This window comes from Chrysemys picta, chromosome 2, assembly GCF_011386835.1.
Source record: "Chrysemys picta bellii isolate R12L10 chromosome 2, ASM1138683v2, whole genome shotgun sequence".
NCBI classification, from domain to species: domain Eukaryota; kingdom Metazoa; phylum Chordata; order Testudines; family Emydidae; genus Chrysemys; species Chrysemys picta.
Window position 1 is genome coordinate 230,186,777 of NC_088792.1, and position 17,504 is coordinate 230,204,280.

General features: G+C 44.2%; 1 protein-coding gene across 1 annotated transcript in view; it reads left to right on the forward strand.

Annotated features, from left to right (window-relative positions):
- DNAJC5B (DnaJ heat shock protein family (Hsp40) member C5 beta) overlaps positions 1-17,504 on the forward strand; it is a 44,391-nt gene that overhangs the window by 2,228 nt on the left and 24,659 nt on the right. Inside the window, exon 3 of the mRNA XM_005288086.4 lies at positions 1,898-2,028. Coding sequence (XP_005288143.2) covers positions 1,922-2,028 — 107 coding nt within the window. The 5' untranslated portion in view covers positions 1,898-1,921. The remainder of the gene's footprint in view (positions 1-1,897; positions 2,029-17,504) is intronic.

Below are 17,504 nucleotides of genomic sequence, written 5' to 3' on the forward strand. Positions count from 1 at the left end.
TAAACATGTTATAGCCATGTAATTCTTAACAAATAGAACTGTAATGCAGCTGGTAAATTAATATTTTAGGCCTGAAATAACATAATTCTTAATGATTAATTTTTTTAGTATGTTTAATTCATTTAATGGGTACTTTTGCACTATGACATTTATTTCAGCTGGATGCGTGAATTTCAGTAATTCACAGGATCTTGAACCTTGCTTTTATTTATTAGAATAAGAAGTCATGAAAAAAAATCATAAATGTAAATAATGTTTCCTTAAAGAAATCAAATAGGTTTTGCCAAAGTTACATAGGTTAGTTTACTTTTGTGTGTAATCTCGTGTAACATTTTGACCAACATGATGGTTTGGGTTTTTTTGTTTGGGTTTTTTTTTGTTGGTTTGTTTTTAATGGCATGCTTACTCTTATTTTACAACTGACTACAGATAAAGAGTTTGAATTTGTTACAAAGCTGAATCTAAACCAAAATGTGGCCTAGTAAATAATATATGAAGAAAGGCAGGATAATGTTTCTAGCTCAGCAGTGAGAAGAGAGAAATGGCAGAGTAGTAGTTTTATTTGACACACTAATCTTTTAGTTCTCAGAAATGTCTGTCTCCAAAGCATGCCCACAACTCACTGTAGATTTTTCCTATGGTTATATTCTGCTGTGATCAGAGCTTTGTTGTGGCTGTTCTGTTGTCAAAGAGGCAGATCTTTCCCTCAACACCAAATTCAAGTATAGGTGCCAACAGCATATAAAGAAATTCTTCAGGTATCACGAGCACTCCTCCTCATACACTGCAAAGCGGTAGTGGAGCCACTCTGTGGGTGGTAGTTTGGCTGCCAATTCCACCTGCAGGAGGAATGAGGTTATGGCTGATTGATCTGCGCAGCAGTGTATCCAATGATTAGTCTACATTTAACCTTCATTCATGCCATGCAACTGAGGGGCCCTGTAGCAAATTTATCAAAGACTTCTTATGAATTCTGCTAGAATTATTGCACTATAAGATAAAACCATGACATCTGAATGTGAGACCCTACTTCACTTCAGCTTTTCACACACATAAGATTATTATAGAAGCAGGGCCAGCTCCAGGCACCAGCGTAGCAAGCAGGTGCCTGAGGCAGCCAATGAGGAGGGGAGTGGCACGTCCGGCCGTTCCGTGGCAATTCGGCGGCAGGGCCGTTACTCCCTCTGGCAGCGGAGGACCAGCCGCCAAATTGCTGCCATAGAATGAAGTGGTGGTAGAGCTGCTGCTGATCGCGATTGCGGCTTTTTTTTTTTTTTTTTTTTTGCTGCTTGGGGTGGCAAAAACACTAGAACCAGCCATGTATAGAAGGTTAATTCTATAATATAGTCCATTGGGCTTAATCCTTGGCCTCTAGTCCAGTCACTTTGTGCTGCTCAGGAAGCAAAAAGTGGGCAGAAATCTGCTCTAAAAGGGGTGACTTAGGTGATATAAAGCTGACAACCCATTGAAAGAAGCCAATGATCTTAGTGGAAGATTCAATTATATGTGTAGGACTTGAAAGAGAAGGGGAAAACAAACTAAACAATTATCCTGAAATGTCCTTTTACTCTGTTCAGGCCTGATTCTGCATGAAGTTAATGAGAATTTTGCTATTAATTTAACTGAGAGCAGGATCAGGCCTTTTATTTGGGACATTCGGCACTTAACCCAAGCATTTTTTGTGTGTGGCCATTTTGAAAATCACTTTAAAATAATGTATTTTGGGGGAGAGGAAGTGTCTGTGGCTTTTTTGGAAAGGTATATGCTTTTCTAATTTTACTTACATGTAAAATAGTTCAGAAAGTAACTTAACAAACTAATTAAACCGTATTAAAATTAACAATAAGAAATATTATCCTTACATCTGCAATCCCAGTTGTTCTTTTTTCCCCCTCAGTAGTCTTGGTAATGCACAGATAAGATGGCTGAACAAAGGCAACGGGCTTTATCCACATCAGGAGAAGCATTATATGAAATTCTGGCTCTGGAGAAGGGGGCAACACATGAAGAAATTAAGAAATCTTACAGGTATTTAAGAAATGTCTAAAACACAGGCAACAAAAATGTTTTATGTCACAGCAACATAGATTTTACTGTGCTGAGATATTATATGTACTGTCCAGGGAACAGCTCCTACAAACAGCAGCTATTCAAAGGAGTGTAAATCAGGAGTAACTGCACTGACGTCCATTATTGCATGTTTGAATTTAATAATGATTTGAGATTGTCAAATAACAGGCTCAAATGTAATTATTAAATCAAAGATTAATACAGCACTATACAGAATACAGAAAGAATAGATACATTCTAGATACATTGGTGTAAGGTAAAGAGCTGGCCTCTGTGTCTCTCTTCTCTGTAACTGGTGGGATACTGGCAATCTAACCTGCACTCCCCAAAGTAACTTCCCAGCCCTCTATCCTTTCATAGGGTGTGAGACAAACCCCATTTTGGAGGGGAAAATACTTTCCCATCCTTAGTTTTACCATGTATTCTGTTTTCCTAATTACTAATGGAATGTCTTTTATGGTCCACAGTTTACCTGACTGATGAGCAACAAGGAATCTCTAATCTGGTCATAAGTACTAACTGCTATGACAACTGACAGTTCTTAATGAGTTAAAAACATCCTTCAATGGGGTCATTATTTCAGCCATTACAGAACACATCTGCATTCAGAAATATCCCTTATCAATCATTCAGTTTTGCTTATAACATACTTGTGCAGACACTTTTTCATTAGTTTGAGGGGTCTCTTCCCTGGACACCTGGACTGCATTAAAATCAGAGTAAACAATAGGGTTAAAAGATTAAACACATTCCATTATTGAATTCATTTTCCCATCACCCATTAGTTTCAATTGAAAGACAAGAACTTTTTAGTTTCATAGATGTAGGACACTAAACGTATCAATACACAACATAAAAAGGATTTTGGGTAGCATATAAAAGAATTATAATCGTTTATCGTACAAAATCATTAAAAATTAATATTTACTAACACCATGGAGTTCCATGGTGTAAATTGGGGTGTAAAAGTGAGAGTAAAATCAGGCCCTCCAACATCAATAACTTACTGTATGGCCAAAATGTTCAAAAATAGTCTTTTATTGGACCAACTTCTGTGGGTGAGAGAGACAAGCTTTCGAGCTACACGGAGGTCTTCCTCAGGTCTGGGAAAGGTACTCAAAGTGTCACAGCTAAATATAAGATCAAACAGGTAGTTTAGCACAGGGGTCGGCAATCTTTCAGAAGTGGTGTGCCGAGTCTTCATTTATTCACTCTAATTTAAGGTTTCGCGTGCCAGTAATACATTTTAATGTTTTTAGAAGGTCTCTTTCTATAAGTCTATAATATATAACTAAGCTATTGTTATATGTAAAGTAAATAAGGTTTTTAAAATGTTTAAGAAGCTTCATTTAAAATTAAATTAAAATGAAGAGCCCCCCGGATTGGTGACCAGGACCTGGGCAGTGAGAGTGCCACTGAAAATCAGCTCGTGTGCCGCCTTTGACACGCGTGCCATAGGTTGCCTACACCTGGTTTAGCATAAGTAGTTATCACATATCTAAGGGACCATTCAGGGTGAAGTGGCCTGTTAATACCCCTGTAGGTATAGGACAAAAAGAGGGGTTAGTGGGTTACAGATTGTTGTAATAAGCCTTAAATAAATAAGACTGTGGTCTTAATAAAGACATTGGATTTGGCCAGGAACCCATCCTGGCAAGGGTCTTCCTGGAACACTGATCGCCTGCCAAGTGGAGATTGCCGCCTCCAGAGCCTGTGCCAGATCTGTTGAGGCTAGGGTGACCAGTCAGCAAGTGTGAAAAATCAGGACAGGGAGTGGGGGGTACTAGGAGGCTATATAAGAAAAAGACCCAAAAATCGGGACTGTCCCTATAAAATTGGGACATCTGGTCACCCTAGTTGAGGCTATCCCCTGAAAGACTTTTGCCAAGCCATGAGAAGGTGCTGCTCCCAAGCACCCCGGAGCCGCAAGGGACCTGTTCAGCCTCCCAGTAGTGGTATCACCAGCAGAAGAAGGTCTGCCACTGGTATTAATGGCCGCAGCTCACACTTCAATGCATCTAGATCCTGTGGTACTGCTATCGAAGGCCTCTGTGAAAGCGTATGCTGTCAAGAGGAAAGCCTACAATGATTTCCCCAATACCACTGTGATGGGTTAGATCACAGAAACCCTCTTGGGAGCTGCCACCTGATTTGCCAAGACTACTTCTACCCCTGCTTTCCTTGCCAGCTCAGGACTCCAGCACCCTGTCTTGCTGAGCCAGACACTCCCGTCTGCTCCAACACAGACCCAGGGTCTGAATTACTTGCCCCAAAGCTGCAGGTTTACCTGAAAGCAGCTAACAGAAGTGTTCCTGTCTTTAATATTCAGATGCCCAACTCCCAATGGGGTCTAAACCCAAATAAATTTGTTTTTCCCTGTATAAAGCTTATATAACACTCTCCCTCTATAACACTGATAGAGAGATATGCACAGTTGTTTGCTTCCCCAGGTATCAATACATACTCTGAGTTAATTAATAAGTAAAAAGTGTTTTTATTAAATACAGAAAGTAGGATTTAAGTGGTTCCAAGTAGTAACAGACAGAACAAAATAAGTCACCAAGCAAAATTAAATTAAATACGCAAATCTATGTCTAATCAAACTGAATACAGATAAGATTCTCACCAGTTCCAGAATGCTCCCTTTTACAGACTAATCTCCTTTTAGCCTGGGTCCAGCAATCACTCACTCCCCCTGTAGTTACGGTCCTTTGTTCCAGTTTCTTTCAAGTATCCTGGGGGGTGGAGAGGCTCCCTCTTTAGCCAGTTGAAGACAAAATGGAGGAGTCTCCCAGGGGTTTAAATAGATTTTCTCTTGTGGGTGGAGACCCCCTCCTCACTCCTATGCAAAGTCCAGCTCCAAGATGGAGTTTTGGAGTCACCTGACAAGTCACATGTCCATGCATGACTCAGTTTTTACAGGTAGCATCCATTGTTTACATGCTACCTTGAACGTCCTCAAGTAGACTTCTTATGTGGATTGAAGCATTCCAAGATCCATTGTCCTTTAAGTGTTTCTTGATTAGGTACTTAATTTCAACATTCCTTTCTCCAGGAACTGACCAAATGCTCTACTAAGGTTATTTAGAAATCAAGCCAGTACATAGCCAACCTTCATAACATTCATAACTTCGAATACAAAAATTACACATGCATCCAAATAGGATTAATACATTCAGTAGATCATAACCTTTATGTTACATGGCATATGTAGCATAAAACACATTCTAAGCATATTTCCATAAAACCTTATGGGAGGTACCGTCACGACCACCATCCCTGGACTCGGGCTACCTCTCATCAATCCCAACTGAATCTGTCCCTTCATTGTCAGAAGTATCTGGCTCTTCTTCAGACTTGGAGATGAGGTCACTTGTATCCCATTCAGGACAGGAAGCATACCCCCCCCATCAAAAGCTTTGGGAGCATGGGCCATGAAGCAACCTCAGCGTTGGCATCCTTCTAAGGTTCAATGGTCCAGGCTAGGATGGGTTTCCAGCGCATACCAGTGGCATTTTGGACATCATGGGGCCTCCCCCATGCCAGCTAGGACCTCCCCTCAATGGTCCTGCTTGCTATCATAGAGAACGCACCGGAGACATCAGCATCAAGAGCATCATTCCCTGGTACCTGGTACCAAGACCAGTACTGAGCAGCCAGAAGTCACTCTGGCAGCTTCTCCACCACAAGTCAGATACCAACCACCACCTCAGATGCCTGTTGCATTCTTGTCCTTGTCACCAGATGAGGCTATTGACTCACCACTGTGAGAGGACCACAGGGCTCATCAAAATCTTTTGAGAAGAATGGCCTCTCTACTTAACATTCAGGCAGAAGGTGTGTGTGAAAGCTCTCACAAGTTGGTGGACATTCTGGTATCGGCAACTCCCGGTCAGTGTGGCTCTGCCAATTAATGAAGCCATCATGGAGCCAGTCAAAGATCTTTGGCAGGCACCCTCCTCCTTGCCCCCCACAAAAAAGCAAGCTGAGAGGAGGTACTTTGTGCTCTCTAAGGTGTATGAACATTTTTACTCTCATCTCCCCCACCTCCAGTTCTCTTGTGGCGGCAGCTGCCAATGAGTGGGAAAGACAGGGACAACAAGCATCGACACCGAAAGGCAAAGACTCAAAGAGACTGGATCTGTTTGGTTGCAAATTTTATTCCTCAGAGAGTCTACAGCTCAGAATTGCAAACCAAAAGCCACTCCTGAGTCACTATGATTTCACCCTCTGTGAGAACATTATAAAATTTAAGGCCAGTTACCAGAGAACTGTAGATAGGAGTTTGCAGTAATGGCGGAAGAGCATAAAGCTGGTCACTAGGTCTGCTCTCCAGGACAGTATGGATAGTGCAGACTTGACTGTTTGAATCATGGCATCAGCTATTGCTATGAGAAGGTATTCATGGTTGCTGTCACTTGGGCTACCCCTAGACATCCAACAGACTATCCAAGACCTCGCTTTTGAAGGTCCCTTGCTTTTTTGGGGGAAAAAATGGATGACGGGCTTCATAGCCTTAAGGATTCCAGGGTGAAACTCAAATCCCTGGGAATTTATACCCCAGCCACAAAAAGAAAGTGGTTTCATCCACAGCAGCCATACAGTCACCGAGTTTTTGCTCCCTGACCCCAAGATCTGCTAAGAAAAAGGGCAGGGATTATGGAAAGCACCCTCCAATGCCCTCCTCTTCAGCATAAGTGGGCTCATTCTGTGCAGCCATCTCATCCAAATAGGCATTTTCATGGGGTTGGTCGAAGGCAATGTACCAGTTTCCATAGTTCCATCAATTCCCCACCTTTTGTTTACCAATCACTTGTCCCAGAAAAAGTCCAGAGGTACTTCAGGGAAAAGGCTTCTATTCCTGCTACTTCCTCATTCCTGAGGCAAAAGGAGGCCTCAGGCCTATTTTAGATCTAAGAAATCTGAACAAATTCCTGAAGAAAATAAAATTCCGCATGATTACCCTAGCTTCAATTATTCTTTCCCTGGAACAGGGGGACTAGTTTGCTGCCTTCGACTTAAAGAACATTTACTTCCACGTGACAATACATAACGACCATTGGAATTTTATCAGATTTGTAGTGAATAGTTGCCATTATCAGTTCACAGTGCTTCTGTTTGGTCTGCCAGCTGCTCCTTGGGTGTTCATGAAGTGCATGGTGGTTGTGGCAGCGCATCTACAAAAATTAGGTGTCCATGTGTTCCTGTACCTGGATGCCTGGTTGAGCAGAGGTCAGGCCAAGACTCCAGTCCTATCCAGCATATCCACCATCCTGTCCACATACAATGCACTGGGACTCCTATGTAAATTGGGACAAATTGCTCCTAAAACCTCTACAGATAATAGAGTTCACTGGGGCAGTCTTAGACTCCTCGAAGGCCAAGGCCTTTCTATTGCAAACTAGGTTCAAAATGTTATGGGATCTAGGTCTGTGGCCGAAAGCATATCCTCTCACCATGGCATGCAGCTGCATCAGTCTCCCGAGTCACATGGCAGCTATGTAGTTCAGCATGCAGGCTGCATCTCAGAAAGCTGCAGGCATGGCTAGCATCAGCGTGTGCCCTGAGTTGTCACCATGTGTAAAAAGTGGTTTGAGTGCCAACGTTAGTTTTGTCATTTCTGTATTGATGGATGGACCCTCTGAAAGTTTCCATGGGCGTTCCTTTTGTCCCACAGCCAGGGCCGACTCTGGCTTTTTGGCCGCCCCAAGCAAAAAAAAAAATGGGGCGGCAGGAGCGCAGGTGAAGGGGGACTGGGGGGGGGAGGGGGAGGGAGTGGGCAGGAGAGCGAGAGAAGGGGGTGGCCAGGGCTATAGCAGGGGCGCTGCCACGCGGCCCCTCCCGCCTCCTGCCGCCTGCCGCGAGGGCTCCGCTCTGGTCGGAGGGGAGGGAAGGAAGATGACTGCCCTGCAGGGTGCTCTGGTTCTCCACACCGCCGCCCCCTACAGGGCGGCTGGAGCAGAACAACAACAAAAAAAAGCGGCCGTGCCGCCCTAGGATTGGGCAGAATGCCGTCTCGAACAATCTGCCGCTCCAAGCACCGGCTTGCTCAGCTGGTGCCTGGAGCCGGCCCTGCCCGCAGCTACTATCCCTCACTCTAGTCACAGATGCATCATCCCTGAATAGGGTAGCTCATATGGGATCCCTGCAGACTCAGGATCTCTGATTGTCTCAAGCTCTAAAGACTCATGTAAATGTCAGGGCATTCAGAGTGGCACGTCTAGTCTGCTCGGCCTTCCTCCCCCACACAGTAAGAAAGAATTTATTAATTCTAACAGACAATTTGGCAACCATGTTTTACAGTGAGGAGCACGGTTGACTCAGCTGTGCCGGGAGGCAATTCGCCTCTGGGACTTTTGTACAAACAACTCAATTAATCTCAAGGCTGCTTACCTTCCAGAGCAACTGAACGCTTCTCTGATCACCACGAGTGATAACTATATCCAGATGTGGCCAGGTCTGTGGGACTCCACAAGTGGAACTGTTTGCAACAAGAACAACAGAAAATGCCATCAGTTCTGTTCCTGAGGAGGGATCAGCTCAGGATCACAGACAGATGCTTTTCTCCTACCCTGGAAGAATTTTCTCCTGTTTACCTTCCCTCCAACTCCTTTACCTTCCAGGGTAATATTTAAAGTCAAACAAGACCATGCTCATCTCATCCTTATAGCACCAGTATGGCCTTGTCAATATCAGTACATGATCCTATTAGCCATGTCAATCAAGCCTCAGCTATCTCTCCCATTGGATCCAGACATAATTTCCCAGGACCATGAGCGCCAACTTCATCCCAACTCCAAGCCCTCCATCTGACAGCATGGACACTTTATGGCTGACACCCTTTGAAAGGTCGTGCTCGAATGTTGTTCAGAAAGTGCTTCTGAATAGCAGAAAACCCTCAGCTAGGAACATTAACCCGGCTAAGTGGAAGCACTTCTCCATATGGTCTCATCAAAAAGATGTATCCCTAGAGTGGGCACCCTGAACTTTGTACTGGACTGTTTTCTATATCTAAAACAGAGTTTGGCTATTAGCTCTATAAGGGTGCATCTGTCATCTATTTCAGCCTTCCATGTCTCGGTGGATAGTAGATCTCTTTTCTCCAACCCCATCATCATCCAATTCCTAAAGGGCTTAGTAAGATTGAATCCACACATACAAGATCCCATCCCTCCTTGGGATCTGAACTTAGTCCTAGCAAAGTTGATGGGACCACCCTTTGAGTCCCTTGCAACTTTCTCTCTCCTACACCTTTCTATGGCGGTAGCATTTCAAGTGGCAATTACCTCAGCTGGTAGGGTTATATTAGCCAGTTGGTAGCATAAATTAATGCACAAAGAGATCCAGGATGAGATTATTGAGTGGAAACTGGTAGGCCACTATAACCACTGGTGCATTCTAGTAGAGCACAGGCAACTTCAACGGCTTTCTTAGCACAAGTGCAGATCATAGATGTTTGTAAAGCAGCAATTTGGTCATCAGTGAATGCTTTTGCTTCTCATTATGCCATTTTCCATCAGTCCAGAAATGATGCCTGTTTTGGAGAGGCTATCTTACAATCACTGTTCCGGTAGACTCCGGGCCCACTTCCATGCATGTTTGCTTGTGAGTCACCTACAGTGGAATGGACATGTACAATCACATGAAAAAGAAAAACTGTAACTGTTGTTCTTTGAGATGTCTTGCACATGTCCATTCCATGACCTACCCATCATCCCCTCTCTTTTGGAGTCTATCCTGTACAAAGGAACTGAGGAGGGCGAGGGCGGCCCCATCATCTTATACCAGCATGCAGGGATGCATGGTGACAGAGGGCACTCAAGCCACCCAGATAGGTACCGCTGAGGGAAAAAATCTCTGACAATCGTGCATGAGGCGTGCACACATCTACAATGGAATGGACATGTGCAACACATCTTGAAGGACGACAGTTACAGAAAGGTAGGTAACCATTTTTTTCAGATAATTGAGGTCTGGATAACTGAGAATACACTGTGTAGGTTTCTGGACAGTGGTGATTATGAAATATCCATGGCTGAAAGAAACTCAGAACTCTGGGTCAGCTTCTTTTAAAATATCTGAACAAATTACAGAGGTATTTCCTGTGTTTTATTAAGAAAAGATAGAAATGTCACATGGTTACATGTCACAATGGAACAAGATTTTGAGAATCAACTTCTTGACACCTTTAACAATTGCGTCTTGCCAAGTAAATCTACAACATGGAAGAGAAAAGACTATTCTTGACTTAGTTCTAAGTAACACAGAGAAATTAATTAAGTAAATATTTAATTATCATCAGTACCCAGGGCATACATTTAGAACTACATTCTCCCCTCAGAAGTCCACAGCCCATTGATGCCAGTGGGAGGTTTTTACAAAAATCAAGACTAGAATATGGCTTGTATTTAATACTTATGTTTTTAGTTATCATCATTTTTATTATTTGTTCAGTACTTATTATCTCAACATCGCTCAATGAAAAAATAACCTCATCTTTAGGGTCGCCACTGTCACTCCTTGTTTCTCTTCTTTCCCCATCTGCTTGTCTCTCTTTCTCTCTCTTTTCCTTTTGTGTGTATTTCCTCTACTCTTCCCTCTGCATTTCCTTACCATCAGGGCTTAATTTCTCCCCGAGTATTTCCCAGAGCAGCGGGGCTCAGGGCTTCTGCCCCGCAGGGCGCACCGGGGCTCCCGCACATTTAAAAATATTTACCAGCCTCAGGCAAACATTACTGCAATGGTTTTTGCATTGTGTGTTTGAGTGGGGTGGGACATGGGATAAGTGTCTGTGAATCCATCTGTCTCACCACACAATGAATCTATGCATTTGATAGTGATGACCCAAATCAATACTATATTATGTGATGTGGATCAACACACACTGGAAAACCCTTTATCACCCTGAGGGGATTTGGGAGTTGCGAGTAGCAGAAAAACATGGGCAATATGGTTCCTAAAAGTGTCATGGACACTGGGTGTGGAAACACAAAAGAGTGAAATCCTGATTCCACTGAAGTCAGTGGCAAAACTCTCATTGACTTCAGTGGGACCAGGATTTCACTCACAGTCCCTACATGGATGGCTCTAGCCTTGACGAATATCCTGAGATCTGTGTGGTTTAGGGGGCCAAAAACTATGTTAATTCCAAAGGTGAGGGGAAACCTTTCCCCCTGAGGGTACAAAGCTGGATAAACTCTGTGGGTGGGAACTCCTGTCTCCTAAGTGTTTTTTTTTCTCAAGCAAGAAATGATTCACATATGGTGGATAAGGATGTTAGTTTAATTACAGGCTCCAGACCATTATAAATAATAATGAATATCTGTGAAACCAGAAAAAAATAGGGGGAAATTGCATGGCAGTCGCCCATCTGGTCTGCAAAAAACAAAGCCCTTCCACAAGTCCCCTCCACTGACTTCTATCAAAACTATAATTAAAATGCCATTTGTAATTTACATTCATTTCTGTGAATGAAATATAATTTGTGTAATTGTTTTATTATCTGAGATTTGTTTTATTAACAGAAAAATACAATATCTTCCAAGCATAGGTTGTATAAAGTTTATTTAAACACCAAATCTACAGCATTTTCATACAACAATCAGTATGTTACACTTAGTTTTTTATTAATATTCCCCACATTTTTTCTCTGCTGATTAGGGTAATAGAATGCTGCAGAAGGCATTCAGATCCATCTAACTGACACATTTGTATTCTGTTAGTTATTCAAAATGTTTAATCAGGCTGAAAGCCCACTGAGAATATCATTCTTGTACTCAGGGAGGTGGAATAAAGCCATCACAACATTGTTAAATTAAAAACCTGTGAAATGTAATGAAACTGCAAGGCTCTTTACTCACAGTTTTTCAGACCACTTCACTAGAGTTTGTGTAACTATTGTCACTGTATGTCAGATGCCTCATAAAAACAAATAGTTTCATAAACGCTTTACACCTTCTTTGTGCTTTGAAAAGAGGAAACTGGCGTATGCTACCATGACTCAGATACCACAATAATGCAAATTTTGGTTTCCTAAGAACCATTAAAATGCCAGATTGCATTAGGGTTATAGGTTTGTCTTGGTACATGCAGGAAAAAGTCAAGAATTAAGAAAACTCATCTCAGACTGTTCTAGACCAATAAAACTGGGATGTGTTTTAATTAAATGGTAAGAAATAATAAGCCATATTCATTGGGTAAGAATAGTATGTATAATGTCAAAGATAGTTTACCATCACTCATCTGGTAGAACTTTTACTGAACAACAATGTACATGATGCAATATATTACTGTGGTTGTAAAATGACTTTTTTAAGGCATTTGACTTAGTGCTGCATGACATTCTCATTAAAAATGTAATCCTAAAAATATCAATGAAACACACATTAAATGGATTAATAGCTGGCTAACTGACAGATTTCAAAAAGTAGTTGTCAATGGGAAATCACTGAATGCTAGTGTTTCTGCAGGGATCAGTTCTAAGTCTGACACTATTCCACATTTTATCAGTGATCTGGAAATAAATATAAAATCCCTGCTGGTAAAATGTGCAGATGACACAAATACTAGCAAAGTGGTAAATAATGATGAGGATAAGGCAGTCATATGAAGTGTGGTAAACTGGACCCATTCAAACAAAATGTGTTTTAATATAACAGACTACAAGGTCATACCAATAGGAACAGAGAAGGCAGGCCAGACCTACATGCTGGAAAGCAGTGACTCTGAAAAGGATTATGGGGTCAGAGTGGACAAACAACTGTATTGCTGTGTGATGCTGTGGCAAAAAAGGCTAATGGGTTCCTTGGATGTATAAACAAGAGAATAGTGAGTAGGAGCAGGAAGGTGATTTTACCACTGTGTATGGCATTGGTAAGACCAATGAGTCCAGTTCTGGTGTCCACATTTGGATGTTGAAAAATTGGAGAGGGTGCAGAAAACAGCCACAAAAATTATCTGAGGGCTGGAGAAAATGTCTTTCAGGGAGAGACTTTTAAAGAATTCAATCTGTTTAGCTTTTCAAAAGAAGACTGAGAGGTGACTTGATTTCACCTTCGCTGGGAGAAAATATCAGGTACTAAAGGGGTCTTTAATCTTATGGAGAAAGGCATAAAATGTACCAATGGCTGGAAGCTGAAGAAGACAAATTAAAATGAGAATTAAGGCACAAATGTTTAATTGTGAGGGTGACTAAACAACGGAATAAACTACCAAGGGGAGTGCTGGATTCTCCATACCTTGATGTCTACAGTTCAAAACTGGCTGCTTTTCTGGTAGTTAAACTCTAGCCCTGCCAGGTGCAAGTTATTGGGCTCAATTTAGGGGTAAATGGGTGAAATTTAATGGCCTATGATATACAGAAGGTCAGACTAGCTGATCTAGTCCCTTCTGGCATTAACGTCTATGAGTCTGTTATGTTTTTATTAAAACAAGAAAGGGTGTTAAATGTCCAGTGTAAAATAACTGTTATTGAAAAATGAATATAAATATTATAGTACAGGCCAATTTAGGCAGTATCACAGTTACAATATTTGTGCTTAAGGTTATAGGGGCTTGATGCATATTAACATATATATAATGCACATAATACATATTATTTATATAATATATATGCTAAGTATCCCATAACTCCTTGCATTTTCTGCAGTAAGCATTTGGTAGATAGGAAACTTGTTAAAATCAAGATACATTCATTCTATGTCTTAGTACAAGCTAGGGAAATACCTTCATGGATCAGTAGCTCGAATGTGTAACTTATAAAATCATATAAATAATACCAGCTGAAATGTGTAACTCAGGGAGCACACCATGTGCATCAGGTGAATGTAATATTGCTGCACAGGACTGGTATTATGTGCACCATATATATATGTTAATATGCATCAAGAACCAATAACTTTAATCACAAATATTGTAAGTGTGATACTGCCTAAATTGGCATATATATATATAGATATAGATAGATAGATATGTTAGCCAGCATATATTAGTCAATACATCATACCGGTAGTCAACTACTTTTAGTCACTCACATGTGACAATGTGACTCAGTCTCATTTTTGCAGGTAACACATGGCCAGCTTCTCCCTTATGCCGAGTATCCCATCATTGGCCTATCATGTGATGTTTAATACTCCCATCTACTCTTGCTACTCAGAGAGGTGACAATTTTTGGAAGGGTCTCCAAGCAAAAACTTGAAGTGAGGCCCCCATGTCATTTCTTTCCATCCCCTGCCACTCTATCTCTTTCCACTATTCTTCCTGGATGTGTACACCACATGCATGCCTGCGGATTCCACTCACACCCCAATGTCAGTGCATACACGTGCGCACCAATCCCACATCATCACTATAAGCAGTAACACACAACCCTACACGATTAGCATCCACACCAGCCTCCATAGGTAATCCATAGAGTCAGCTGCACTTTCTTTATCTTATACAAATGAGGGCCTGATCCTGCAATTAACTCCACATTAGGAGATACCTGCATGCATGCAGAGTCAATTGCTAGTTCAGGGTTTAGCTGTGGTAGCCTTCAGCTGGACAAAATAAAGATGTCACTGTGCATGAATGAAGTCTCTACCCCATTTTTACTCTTCCAAAATATTCATGGGGGGAGGAGGGGTGGGAGGATGAGAATGTCCACAGCTTTCAAAGTAAGAAAAGGACAGTTACCAGTTCCATAACTGGCGTTCTTCGAGATGTGTTGCTCAGGTGTATTCCACTATAGGCGTGCGTGCTCGCCACGTGCACCGGTGCTGGAAGTTTTTCCCCTAGCAGTATCCGTAGTGGGGGAGCACCGCTGCGACCCCTGGAGTGGCGCCAGTATATCGCTCCATAAAGGGGGCTGCGTGCTCCCCCCACCCTCAGTTCCTTCTTGCCAGACAACTCCGACAGAGGGGAAGGAGGGTGGGACGTGGAATACACCTGAGCAACACATCTCGAAGAACGCCAGTTACGGAACAGGTAACTGTCCTTTCTTTTTCGAGTGATTGCTCATGTGTATTCCACTGTAGGTAACTCCAAGCTATCCCTGATGGAGGCGGGTAGGAGTTTCAAGTGTAAAAAAATTTCTAGGGGTTACCCGGGCGGAGCACCGCCCTACCAAACCCGGCGACATCCCTTGTCTGGGAGACGATCGCATAGTGCGATGAGAAAGTGTGGACAGAGGACCACGTAGCAGCCGTACATATGTCCTGAACAGGGACATGAGCGACATAGGCCGCGGACGAGGCCTGGGCTCTCGTCGAATGAGCCTTCAGTATAGGAGGTGGGGGAAGCCCTGCCAGGTCATAACAGGCCCTGTGATGCAGGAGAGTACCAGGTTTAGATCCCAGAGCGGGACCGGGGGTCTGGCGTAGGGGAATGCCCCATCTAACCCTTTCAGAAACCTGGCCGTCATGTGATGTGAGAACACAGACAGGCCCTGCATTGGGGGATGGAAGGCCGAAATGGCTGCCAGGTGCACCCTGATGGAGGAGGGCGCCAGGCCTTGGGTCCGAAGGGACAAGAGGTAATCGAGGACAAGCTGGATAGGTGCGGAAGAGGAAGAGAAACCTCTATCCCTCGCCCACATAGAGAACCTACACCACTTATTGCCACATGGAGGGTTTCCTATTTTCCAGCAGGACCCTTTTCACATCCTCAGAACACCTCCCCTCCTCCTCATTCAACCACGAAGTAGCCACGCTGTCAGATGGAGCATGGCTAGGTTGGGATGGAGGAGGCGACCTTCCTCCTGGGAGAGGAGGTCCGGACGTAGCGGCAGCCTGCAAGGAGGGGCCGCTAACAGTTGCGGCAGGGACCCGTACCAATGCTGACAGGCCCAATCCGGGGCTATGAGGATCATCCTCGCACCGTCTGACTTCACCTTCTGTAGGACCCTGTCTATTAAGGGGAAGGGCGGGAAGGCGTACAAGAGGGGCCCCGACCATGGGAGCAGGAACGCATCTGATATGGCCCCTTCGCCCTCTCCCACTCTGGAGCAGAATCGAGGACACTGTCGATTCTGGGCGGTAGTGAACAGATCTACCTGGGGAGCACCACACTATAGGAAGATCCACCTGGCCACCTCCTTGTGCAGGGACCACTCATGTTGCTGGGAGAATACCCTGCTCAGGCGGTCCGCGAGCGTGTTGTTCTTGCCGGGTAGGTAAAAGGCCCACAGGAGTATACTGTGGGCTATACAAAACTCCCACAGGAGCTGGGCTTCCTGGCATAAGGCCCGGGAATGCGTGCCTCCATGTTTGTTGTTGTAGTACTTGGCGGTAGTGTTGCCCGTGAGGACTCTGACCACCTTCCCTTGTATGTGCTGGCGAAATGTCATGCATGCCAGGCGTACGGCTCTGAGCTCCCTGACATTTATGTGTAGGGTTAGCTCGTCTGGTGACCACATACCCTGGGTCCTGAAATCCCCCACGTGGACTCCTCAGCCCAGGTCTGAGGCGTCCGACACTAGATCCAGTGAGGGATGGGGCTCTTGGAAGGGGATACCCCAGAGCATGTTGCTCGGGAGGGACCACCATTGGAGGTCTGCCACCACCCTGGGCGGCACTGTGACAACCTTGTCCAGACCGTCTCTGGCCTGGGAGTACCGGGAGGCCAGCCAAAGCTGGAGGGGCCTCATCCAAAGCCTGGCATGTCGCACCACATAAGTGCATGCTGCCATATGGCCTAGCATTTGAAGGCACACACGTGCCGTGGTTATCGGAAAAGTCGTGATGGAGGCGATGAAAGCCTTGAGCATCTCGAACCTGTCCCGTGGCAGGGAGGCCGTGGCTACTCGGGAATCTAGCAGTGCCCCTATGAATTCTATGCGCTGAACTGGAAGCAACGTGGATTTCTCCTCGTTTACCAGTAGGCCTAGAGCCCTGCAGGTGTCTAGCAGGAAGGTCGTCTGCTGTTGTACCAGAGCATGAGACAGGCCCTTGAGCAGCCAGTCATCAAGGTAGGGGAAGATCTGCAGCCCGTTCCTCCTGAGGTGGGCCGCCACCACCGCCATACACTTTGTAAATACCCTGGGGGCAGTAGAAAGGCCAAAGGGGAGGACCATAAATTGGAAGTGGTCCTGACCCACCAGGAAACGGAGGTAGCGCCTGTGACCCTCGAAAATGTGGATGTGAAAGTACGCATCCTGGAGGTCCAGCGCCGTAAACCAATCCCCCTGGTCTAGGGATGGAATAATAGAGGCCAGGGACACCATGCGGAATTTGCAACGCACCAGAAACTGCAGGTCGAGAATGGGGCGAAGCCCGCCCTTCACCTTGGGGATGAGGAAATATCTGGAGTAAAAACCCTTGCCCTGGTATTCCTGAGGTACCCTTTCCACCACTCCCAGAGAGAGAAGGCGCTCTACTTCCTGGTAGAGGAGTAGGGCATGCTCCGGAGCCCCGTCCGGCTGCCCAGACGGGGGACAGGCGGAGGGCTGAAAC